The sequence below is a fragment of the Anser cygnoides genome, chromosome 3 (genome assembly GCF_040182565.1).
Source record: "Anser cygnoides isolate HZ-2024a breed goose chromosome 3, Taihu_goose_T2T_genome, whole genome shotgun sequence".
In the NCBI taxonomy this organism is placed as follows: Eukaryota; Metazoa; Chordata; class Aves; order Anseriformes; family Anatidae; genus Anser; species Anser cygnoides.
The window spans coordinates 32,271,305-32,283,577 of NC_089875.1; the positions used below are offsets into that span (position 1 = coordinate 32,271,305).

The 12,273-nt window shown below is 41.6% G+C and overlaps 1 protein-coding gene across 10 annotated transcripts in view; it reads right to left on the bottom strand.

The window, feature by feature from the left end:
- DAAM2 (dishevelled associated activator of morphogenesis 2) overlaps nucleotides 1–12,273 on the bottom strand; it is a 209,414-nt gene that overhangs the window by 118,216 nt on the left and 78,925 nt on the right. For all 10 annotated transcript variants that reach the window (XM_066993828.1, XM_048080087.2, XM_048080081.2 and 7 more), the window contains one exon: nucleotides 3,221–3,423. In XM_066993828.1, coding sequence (XP_066849929.1) covers nucleotides 3,221–3,423 — 203 coding nt within the window. The remainder of the gene's footprint in view (nucleotides 1–3,220; nucleotides 3,424–12,273) is intronic.

Here is a 12,273-nt window from a genome sequence, read left to right on the forward strand (position 1 = left end):
TTGTTTCTTGTGCATTTAGACGTGCAGCAACACAAATGCTTGAGATCCATCCTAGAACTGTTCTTCTGGTTGAGCAGCATCAAGAGCAGACATTTCAGCTGAGATCAGCATCAGCTTGTCATTTGACAACCACTGACTCGGGAAGAGTCCAGTTAGGGCAGCTGTCATTCCTTGGCTGGTTGATCTGGGTGCACCCCCAAAAGAGAGCAGTCCACACATGTAAACCTGCCTCAGCTCGGATTCTTCACCAGCAGGTTTACAAGCTCTGGAGGTGTTTGTGATTCCAATCCAAATAAAGGATCCCAACATGTTCCTAATTCCTCAGTCTCCTCCTCTTGCACAATGTACATCTCCAACTGCATTTTTATGATACCAATTGAAAGACCACAAGATGAGAGAAGTACCTCAAAGTGCCCATTTTCCTCAAACAGGGGGTGGAAATGTACTGAATATTTACTGGACTGGAAAACCCATCACAGGGGAGGCTTTTCCAGAACAGCTAGGCTTAGCTCTTCTTGTCATTAACTCTTGTACAGGACAATGCCCCAGATTTTAACTGCAATAAGGGGAAAATAGGGCTTTTAAAAATTCATTCAAGAACACCAATATGTTTCATTATACCCTTTGTAGAGCAGATGGCAAGATGAGGATTTACCCTCTGGGCCTGCTTCAGGGAGCAAACGCAAATGATTTTCTCACTACAGATCTCAGATGATGTTGGTGTCATTATTTCGCTTGGGGATTTGGGTCAAAAAGCTTTACACTCAAATCTGTCTTTTATATAGTACAAGTGCACCCAGACTAGACCCTAACAGATAAGCAGTGGGGAGGCTGGTACGCAGCACAGAGCCCTCTCAGGCACTTCCAGGTCGCTGACTTACACTGGCACATTTACAGACTGAATCTTTCTAATCCAATTAAAATCTCATCTGAGCTGTCAATACAAATGTAGCCGGTTTTATTTTAGTGTCTCATAGAACATGCATTAATCTGGACCTGTGGACAAACCAGCCCTTCTGGGCAAATTCTGCATTCTGCTAGCCCTGTTTCTCTCCTAGGTTCTCCTACTCATAAAGCTCTTGCTGATCTCACATCACCTGCCTGCACAGGAACTCCTACGGACACGCATAGCCATCCTACCTGAATGCTTTATAAAAATGTGATATACTTCATTAACCTTCTGAAAAGTAGCACTTTCCACTCCCAGCTCACTTCTCATGCAATGATGAGTAGGGTACTATCATTAAATATAAGAACACAAATTTCATCCATTTTTATTTCAATGGCTTCATTTGTTTGAAATATATATGCCAGTTACAGGCTGTCAGCACACTTGAGAAGTTACAGCATAGACTAACTACTCACAAACTCCTGGGCCAAAATTTTTTGCAGATCATCATGTATACTTGTCATTACATTTTGCACCGAAAACATTATAAATCTTACCATTTAATAGACTTCCACAGGACAGCTGCAAGTTATTTTGCCACAAGCACATAGAAGAGAAATATTTGCCATAAAGCAAAAAGCTAAAAGCACCCTAATACCACCACAAACTCAAGTCCCTCGTAGAACCTGATACCCTCCTCAATAAGCAAAAGTCCAGCAGCAAATACAAACAGGTCTTTCACTAGGACCTGAAGGCGACAAGTTCAAGTTAGGGCAAGCCAAGATCAGGAGCAAAGCACCTCTGCTGGTGACATCTTCAGGAAGGCTAGACTGAATGCTTCAATGGCATCGGATAGGGGTGAACTTTCACACAGCTGTTAAAGCCTTGCATGTGAAAAACAATTCTTAAGCAGCATCAGAAATAAATAGTAGAGCAGATTACAGATTATGCTCTTACTCAGGGCAGATACCTATCACCACACACAATTCTCCAGTTAGTCAGCTGCATTTTCCAAGAGGAATTCAAGAAGCCTCACAGAGAAAGCAAACTGACTTAAATATAGACCCATACTTTGTGAACCACCCTTGTAAGAAGAGATTCCCCATCTGCCGGTTAGTCTGAAGCAAGGAGACGCCTTCTTCTGTTCATGCCCTATTCCTCCTGAAACAACTGCAAGTCCTACCATCTCCTTCCCACACCCTGCCACTGAACATTGTAAATGCTAAACATTTTCATAGCTCCTAGGGATGTCAGAAAGAGATCATAGAAAAGAAATTCATACCAATTTATTATGTACACAGAAAGCAGCTTTGACCAAAGAAATGCTTTGAGCTCAAATTACTAGATGGTGGGAGAGTATTCTGGCAAAGGCCTTTCTATGGCTGCACCCTGGGCATCTGATTTTTCTACATTCTTCCCTGGGCATCTGCTTTTCACCAGCATTTGAAATAGTCGCCTAGGCTAGGTGGGCAGATCATCGATCTGACAAACTATAGCTGTCCATATCTTTGATCTGACATACTATAGTTGTCCATATGTTCACCTCCACCTGCATACCCAAATTATATAGCTATTTTTATTGCTACGGCACTTTGAAGCCATGCTCATAAAAAAAAAATACTGGGCTGATGTTATGTAAGTGTAATATTGAAAGATTTTTGGCAAACTCCTCCATTCTGAGATCCAATATGCTCTGTGCTATTTCTCACTCAGTAGCACAACTCAGGCATTGGTTACAGGTACCTCACTGTACATAACCCCCAAGCTCAGAGTGATGATGAGACAGCTGATCAATTGCATCAAATGGTCATCATCTTTCTGATGGAGATTCCAAAACAGCACAGTCCTACGACCTCTGCAGTGGTTCACACAAATGCTGAACAAGAGGGCAAAGATAGCAAGGCTCTTTGATGCCAGGCGTGAATAGCAACTGACTGCTACCAGTAATCCACAACAACATTTACCATAGAAGCAAACAACAAAGTTCATCTGAAATAACTGCTTCTTTTCATGTTTACATCTGCTGCTGCAATAGCACCAGTTCATGGATCAAAGGCAACTGGCCGATGAAACATAATGAACATGGTCACCTGATTGTTATGCCTCATCAGCAGTATGTTGCCAATCAATAAAACAGTATAGTCCTTGTTGACTGTCAGGGATCCGTTCTCTAGAGAACTTACAAGGTTTCTTCTAATACACTCAATCCCACACCTGAAAAAGTCCTGTCAGAATAAATCACCGTATTTAAGCATTTTGTTATAATTTGTTATTTTTTTTGCATAATTCATCCACCCGCTAAAACATAACAATCTGCCAGCAGAAACTTACCACAAGTTCAGAGAACCTGGCATTGAGCTCCTCTGCTGGTGGTATTGGGACAGAAAACTCGAGGAACTGGAGGGGGTTGTTGTCCTTGAGATTGATTTCAGGGAGGTCACTACCTCCAAAACAACAAAGAAACCCCAACGCATGACGATTCCTCTTCCGGGGGGCCATGATCATCGTGTATGATGCTATCTTCTGATCATGTTCTGCAGGGAAAAAAAAAAAAAAGAGGGGAAAAAAGATGAGCAAGACTCCACCGGATCTGTACAGCTCTCTGCAATTACAACGGTCATCGTTGGTGTAATAGCTGGGATAGAAGGATTTGAGATACAAAAGAGCACAATAAACATTCAAGCTAGACAAGGTAGTTAGCTTTAATATAGAATTACAGAATCGCAGAATCACTTAGGTTAGAAAAGACCTCCAAAATCGTCAAGTCCAACCATTAACATGTTCTTGAATGGCAATGTAGAATTGCTTCTCCCAAAGTTTCTCAAAAGGTTTTACTAACTCAGCATGTGATCTTCCAGCAGACATATTTATCAGTAAAGCTCACCAGCCAAGGTTGAATGCTATCGTTGGATGCCAGTTTTGGAGTTTTGCTCACTGCTACAGTAAAGGAACTAAAGTATGTACTGGAGTATTTACCCAGAAGGAATGGGAGAATCCTCCAAAGACATGCCATTTGATCAAAATAAAACAACAACACCAAAAAACATCAACTATGAAACAACAAAACAGAAGTCATTTTTTCACCACTCTGGAGGCAGACTGGCAAACATTCACTTATCCCTTTATGGCCAGGACTATTGCAGTAGGACCATTTTGTCTATCACGTTTTCAAACACACGTAACCAGTTTGGGCTGCTTTATGTATCCAGGGGAGAAATTGCACAGTGCTAATGCATGCTTTCAGATTTACATTTGAGCTGCCAGATCCAATCTTGACAGGACCCAGGCTTGAGGGGCTTTGGTATCAGGAGCGTAAAGGGAGGCAAAAGGAGGCCTGAAGTTGGATTTGGAAAGTGACTGATTTCACCACACAACACCGTTTGTGAACAGCCCATCCAAACAGGAAGCCTCCTGCCAGCAGTTTGAAAGGAGGGATCTGTGCAATCCACAGAGAGCCGCATATTTTGCCCTTTTAAGGGACTTGTTGTTTGACAGCTCAGGGGCTTATTTGTGTTATATTTTTTAAGGACTTCACTTTTTCACTTAATCTGCAGAATAAGCCATATCCTTAGAGAGTAAATAATTAAAGCCTGTTGCGAAGCCCGGCTCCTTGGGCACAAGGCGGAGGAGCAGCGAGGGAGGTGGCAGGTGAACGGAGCCGCAGGATGCTGGATGCTGTAACTGCAGCAACACAGCTGAGCTTTGTCATCGGAGCAGCTGCTGCCCTAACCTGCCCCACAATGCTTTGGCCTGTTTGCTTGCCAGAACAAGGCTGCTTTGAGCTCTCAGAGAGACTAAGTGGCTGTGCTAGGAAAAGCACCTTTAGGTCAGCAGTTGCATAGCGGGACTTAACATACTGCATTCAGCCAGAAGCTCTCCAGGGAAACTTTGTGTAGAAATCTGAGCACACTTGCTTAAGAATAAAAAAAGAAAACAAACAAGCAAACAAAAAAATAACCCCAAACCCCCAGCCTCGATGCACTATGCACTTGGCAAGAACCAGAAGGTTTCTTTGTGCTGGAACTAACTTACCTAGCACCTCCTTTTACACTCTGGGGGACACCAACTCTCATGCAGCCTGAGCTGGTATCAGGCCCTGTGCATGCCTGTTTTCCTTTGCTCTCCATGCCAGGTTTGCAATGGGTGCTATGTCTCAGCAGGACCCAACAGAGCAGTGTGACGTCAGCTTCACCAGCACATTGATAAAATCATTAGATTCTCACTAAGAGAGGCCAAAGGTCAGCTTAACCCCGGAACCTGGCCTCTGACACTGATCTCACAAAAAGCAAAACGTCCTTAGTTCTAGCACAATGATGTACACAACTTAATTTCCTCTCAGTGGGGTAGATTAAAAGCCTGAGTTCTTAGAAGATTTCACGAGAGAACTTCAGAAGAAGTTGATCTTGTTCACTGCAGATCATCTCCTCAGGGACTTCTCTGAGTGCAATGTCCTTTATGGTAGCCTGGCCATGGATGAGGCCAGAACCCATTATTTTGACATACCATTAGTTTGGAAGGAACTCATACCAATGAGTCAAGCCTGATTTACATCCAGTATAACTACATTTCCATCAATTTTGTTGCAACTAAATTCTGATCTACTGTTGATATACTTCCTCACCAACCACCAAAGGACCAGGATCCTCTGGGAGCATGAAGAGTGAATCCTCCTTGGAAAAACTGGCTTAAACACCGAAGCAATAGGACCATAATAGCTTTCTTTATGAGCTCAGGTCAAGATTTTGGTAAGCACCCCTCCAAAAGAGGCACCTTACCAGTAAATAAGTACTACAGAGAAGGCCATGAAGGTCAGCATTTTCTGTGGGTTAAGTACTGCCTTGGTCAGGGCACCACAGGATGCCTTGAACTGATGTTTTATCATTGAGCTTTCATCTTAAGCAGGCTCACCAGAGATGAGCAGTCATTCTGTAGGCCTTCTTCATCCATAATACTGAAAAATACACGGGCTTGTTCCTGCAATGCTTTTATGAAATTGGTACCTGTTCCTTAGGATCCATACTTAAGACACTCAACAAAGCTACTCAACTTTGCTTACTTTGCAAAAGCACGCAGAGCTCACATAAGGAGAAGCCTTGTAGTGCATCGCTTTCATAGAACATCATTCCACTGCACAACCCATACTCTGGCATTTTCCAGGTCCATCTCTAAGAGGCATGCAGGAAATTAATACTGACACGGAGGGGTTACATGGCCCTTCTGTATTGCTACAACACTATAATTCTAGAGAGGTGAGGTATCTAGATGGATTTAAAAAATAAAAAAAGAGAGAGAGAGACAGAGAGAGGGAGAGAACTGCTAGAAAGGAATCCAGCATAGGTAATTTAGAATTGAATCACTGACTGAATAAATTAATATATATTTCTAGGTGGGAGCACTGTCTTTCTAAAGATTAAGGCTGCAAACCACAGGATACAGAGAAGCATTTACTTAAGTAACTGGTTATGCTATTCAATATTAAGAAATGTTTCCTATATTTACTGTTTATCCTATTTAAGAACCAATTACATCTCCTTGTTTTTTGTTTGTGAGTATAGTTTTGAACAAAATAAACATTTTCCAATACCCTCCAAGTCATTATTTTTTATCTTCTTTTCTTTCTCTTTGTCTTTTCTTTTTCAAGAATCAAATCTGGGGGGGGGAGGGGAAACAAAAAAAAAACAGTGTTTCCAAGGGAAAAAGGGAAAAAGAAGCAAGAACGGAAAAAGAAGGATGAAGCAAACATCTGTCATTTTTCAGAATGGTAACCAATAACAAAGCTCTCATAAAAATTCTTTTAAAAGTTCACAAAAATAACAGAAGTTTTATATTTTTATTTTCCTAAAGAAAGATCTGTTACCTTTCAACTTCTTACAAGCAAGGCAACTGTAGAAATGAAACAAACGTGCAATTATCCATTTCTAAACACCTCCTGTGAGAATCAATGGGAAATCTTTCTCTGGAGGGAATCCCACTATTCAACATAACTCCCTTCCCAAGCTCTTCTCAGTTGCATTATCTTGCCCTTTTGCACAACCCGAAGAACTTGCTGTCATTTCAACAGCTAACCGCACATCCTCGCCTCGTAGCGAGCCCCCTCGTGCTTCCCAGCCCCATCTGTGGTTCGACTCAGGTCAGGAGTCACAGTCTGGAACTTTGCCCAAGGTCTAATTATAACAACGTCCTCTTCCCCTGACAGAGCGTACGTGTTCATTTCTAAACCATTTGGCCCAGTGACCAAACATAATTAAGCTAATGCATTTTTTTTTAAGTCTTATCAGAAGTTTTAGCCACATGGGATGGGATCCCTGCTGACTGCACACAAGGCTCCTCTTTCAATTGCAGATTCCTAATTGTTTCTCCAGTCTCACTCATTTCTTCATTCTCTCTCAGAAATTACATTTTTCATGCAAAAATATCCTAACCGGGCAGTGTTTCACAAAGAGCAAGACACCTGAAAATGCTGTGCCGGCAGCAATGCTGTGTAAGAGAGCTCAGCATCATAGTTTTTACCTCACTGCCCTGTCCTTCACAATAGCAAACAGCCAGGGCATAATGATAACCAAAACGGAGAAACTGACTTTCGTACCCACTATCTTTTGGAAAACAGAAGAGGGAGAACTCTGTGGTTTGACTAAACTCACACACAGCTCTGAGAAAACAGTTTGCAACATAAGGAAGCGTTAATGGAAACCACTGATGCACTCTCTTCCAGAGCTGAATCCCTACTGATCATCACCAGATGCAAAATTTCAGTGGGTGCAGCCTAGGCTCTCATCTACGTAGGAAGAATGGGACAGCATGATGCAGAATCACTAGCTCCACTAGTTTATTCTAACAGGTGAGGAAACAAAGCGAGCCATTTCCATTTCCCTGGTAGATCTCTATTTCTACAGCAGGATGGAATGTATAAATTTGATGCAATGCTGCAAAAGTAGAAAGAAACCTGAATCTGGACTGACTTGGAGCAGAAACCAATACCACCACCCCAAATCCAAGTTACATTTCTACATTATTCAACTATTTAATAAGCCATCAGAACTTTGTGGTATTATAATAGCTACCTTCATCTTCACTTACTGGATTGTGAAACCAAGAAAATAAGCACCATGCTGAAAATCATCAAAATGTACATAACTGGGTAAAGTGAAACAGTTCCGTTCTCCTAATCCTATACTCAGTTCCCTGGACCACATTGCTTCTCCAGTACACAGATGGTGTAACTATGGGCTTCATGATGTGTTCCAATTACCATGCACATGTTCCACACATCACACGTAACATGACAGATGTCTTGTGTAATATGAGGCATTTGCAGCATGGGGGATGACGAAGGGAGAGAGTGTGCAAGCAATCCATTTGTTCCATCTGCAGTTAACTTAGCTCCTTTGATTTGTTTTTGCCAGCACAGTTAGGAGTCCTGGCCTCTAGGGCGCAAAACAGCAGCAAAATAACCAACTACATAAAACCCACTAAGTCAAAGTCTTTCTTTCAGGAAGGAGGGCAATCCTTCCTGAGGAGCACACCTGCCTACTGTGTCGAACAGGAAGGCACCAGACCCGAGCAAACAGATCAATGGATCACAGGAAGGAAAACCCTGGAAAGCACAAGAGGCCTTGTGCAGCCACAGCCACGTACGTAGGCCTTGTGGGCCACAGCCCATGCTCAATGGCCCCTTCAGATGGGAGAGCTTGGCTTGCCACACACTGCACATTTTGAGGCCAGCTCATGGGTGTCCTGACAAACACCACATCAAAATGAGGGGACAGATCTCAAGGTGGAGTAAGGACCTTGCGAGCCAGCCCTGGCACTCTACTCCACTCAGTCTCAGCCACCTGCCGGGCTGCTTCATGGCACAAGCTCCCAGGCTGTCTCTCACTATTTTTCTGGCCCCATCAAAACTGACATAACTCAGAATTCCAAAATATCCCACACACCTACAGCTTGTCTCCTGCTATATACATAGCATTAAATATTATAAATACTAATCGAAATGTAATTTTCAGTATTATTTTTTTTTCTAGGAAATATGGCCTGGGATGAGAGAAAACGCAAGCAGTATTTGAAGACTGTCAGGTGTAACTATATCCAGAAACCTACTTAGTGCAATATGTCTGCCAAAAATCTGTTTATTTTTAATTCTCTAATGAAGCTCGGGATGCGCTGGATGACTAATGACTATTAATATTAGTCTGTTAATGCCCACAAATCCAATAGTGTTTTACCTTTCACCTGACACCAGCTGACCAACACAAAAAAGCTATAAAGAACCCTCTTTCTCTTCTCAAAGGCTAATTTGCACCTCTTTCACTGTGTTCATTTGGGAATGGCCAAAGAACAAAACAAAACAAGCAAACAAAATACCACAGAAATGCCAGCACATTCATGTCCCTCCCAATCCAATGATTTACCTTTATAGAAAACCAATTTCAAAAGAACAGTGAAATCAAGATTCAAAACCCAAATCAAAGAAAGCAATGAAATAGTTAGTCAACATCACAAATCCTCCTAGTGTTTATTTGTTGTCCTTACACATTTTTTTCCACCTTTTAATCAAGTACAGATCAGTAATTCCCTACATCTGTCTGAGATGACTGACCAACCCATTCCTTCTCTTACCTGCCGAGAAGTTACTTTATTTTCACAAATTTACTAGTTTATTATAACTCTGACTCCACCCAATTTGAAGGGTCAAAACTAATCTGTCCTCTTAGACACCAAAGGCAAAAATCCTATATATTGTTTAGATGCAAGTATATCTGCAACATTTGTGAATGGCGATGTGACCATTGCAGATTAAACTGCAGACAAAACTAAAATGAACAACCTAAGTGTTTATCCAATATGCATATATCCTTCATCACCATAGTGTCTAAGCATACAGAATATTTGGCCAAGAGGGGAGGCAGAGATGTCTGACTAAACAGCAAGTTTGGAGGCTGAAATACATTTTCCTTAGTGCTTATTGTACCGTAGGTTCCCATCCTAATTCATCAATTCTGTGCACAGGCAAGCTTGCCAACACCTCACTCTCAACAGGCCCAACCCTTCTGCTGTTTTTAGGTGGTGAATCCAATGGGATTGCATACCCCTAGACACAAGGAACCTTTCTGTTTGAATACAGTATTCTAAAGCCCACTGTCTTTCTTTCTTTGCCCCCTCTCTGTCACTACTTCCAAGTCTTTTAGAAGTGCAGCACTACAGTTTCAGTAACATCTGCAGATACTGAAGATACACTTCCTTCTAAGAAAGTCTGTACTGTTACCTACTTTTCCTAATTTTCCTTTCTCAGCAGAAACCACATTTTTTTCTGTTTGTATATATCATTAAATATTGCCCCATTGCCTTCTATGGGGGGAAAAAAAGAAAAAAAAAAGTGGCAAAAGAATAAAAGTGGCCAAAAAATGAGGTGGGGAAAAAAAAAAGAAAAAAAAAAAAGCTTCTCCGTCGGCCAAGGAAGAACAACACTTTTCAGTTGTAACCTTAGTTCTTCCACTCTTTTCTACCAGCTTAGTTTTTGTTCTCTACTTTTTTCCACACCATTCCAATATCCTCGCTTTCTGTCATGACAACTCTTAGATGGCTTCTAGTACCCATTTCATGCACCTCAAACTGCAAAGACCTCTCTTTTTTAAAGCAAGTATTAAAGAAAAAGAAAAAAAAAAAAAGAGAGAGAGACAGCCACTGCATGACACATGCTGTAAAGACTGCACTACATTGTGTATGTTTTATGTTTGCTGAATTATACTCTGTTGCCCTAGCCAAGGCACAGGGGTTGTAGCTTCTTCAAGGTAGGATCTTACTTACATACTTAACTCAAATCAGTTATTGTATAGTGCCAAGTAGATTTATGGTACTCTACAAACAACAATAAAAACAGTTGGTTTGCAGAAAGTAATCACCCAACTGGAATCTGTTCAGGACACCATGGTTCACACCCCAGTAGTGACACAGCTGTATGGACAGCATGTAGCAGTGTCTGCAAATCCAGTGTGAATAAATTTATGTTTTATGAAATAAAGGAATTTATGTGATGGTTTCCCCTGCCACAGCATTAACTTCACTAGATGGGTTGGTTTGTATGTCATTGTTCTTCTCCAAATCACTGTGATTGTAAGAGCCTGTGGGAAATAAACTACATAAAAGCAAACATGGGAAAAGAATCCCACAAACCCCACAGATGTCACCCCTGGATGCAATCATAACCAAGAAGACCATCCAGCAGGAAGAATTTGCAAACGTACTCTGCAATACCCAGATTTTATTCTTGAAAACAATCACATGATAAAAATGTTGGTTTTAGGACTTCCCAGGAATATACTGTAATCTTAGGGCCATGAAATTCAGGACAGGACTGTGATCCAAGCTTCATTTATACTACCCAACTGAGCTGGCCTGAACTGCCTCTTCTGCAAGCTGTGGATCTAGACAGCATAGCCTGGGTTAGACTCTCCAACTTTCTTTTCTCTCCATTGGTGTTCAGTATGACAATGATGCAATTTCACAGGAGAAACAAGGGACCAGCGCATTGGAAGCTGCAGCAAGGTGAACCCTTTATCTGATATAATAAATTCACAGACTGAAAATGAAATATATCATGACGACATCTGTCAAGCAGACATACACGCTGATTGCCAGAACCAGCACATGGCTCCTACAGTTCCAACGCAGAAGACTTATTTCCTCTACAGTAAGACGAAACACAAGGCCTTTTACAGGTCTTACAATATCAAATGTCTTTAACGCCATCGGTCTGAAACTGGCGCTAATTAGTAATAGCTATCAGTTCTGTCCATAAGACCAGCTCTAGAGAAAGGATATCGACACTCCAGAACCAAGTTTTTGGTCACCTCAGGAAAGAAGCCAAGGACAGAGTGATCTGGAGAACAAACTGTCGCACTCGTCCCTCTATGCCAAAAGACCAGGAATACTGGTAGGGTAGATTAGTACAATAACTTGGTCTAAGGACTTGACATCTTGCAGTATGTCTATTGGGAAGAGTGGGATTTAGTCACAAGGATTATCGGTTCAGAGTTTCCCAGTAGCATTATGTACCCCCACCTTCAGAAGAATGAATGAACAAAATCCCATTACTAAGAGCATCCCTGTCTTGTTTGAGTCATTGTAATTTTTCCATTCTGTCATTGCCCGACTATTTCCAGACATGATGTAACTACTTTGCCAGGGGATTTGGGAGTCAAAATGTTGCTGTTGTTGTCATCGTTATCCTGGGTGCCTAAATTTTCCAGACAAAATAAGCAGCTGAGGGCATTAGAGTGCCTCTGCTGAGAGAGAAATAATCTGTAAGAGCTGCCAGTGTGCTCCAAGAAAAACAAACAAATGGTAAAGGTCCAATTACATCTTCCCAAACTTCAGGTCATTTCCAT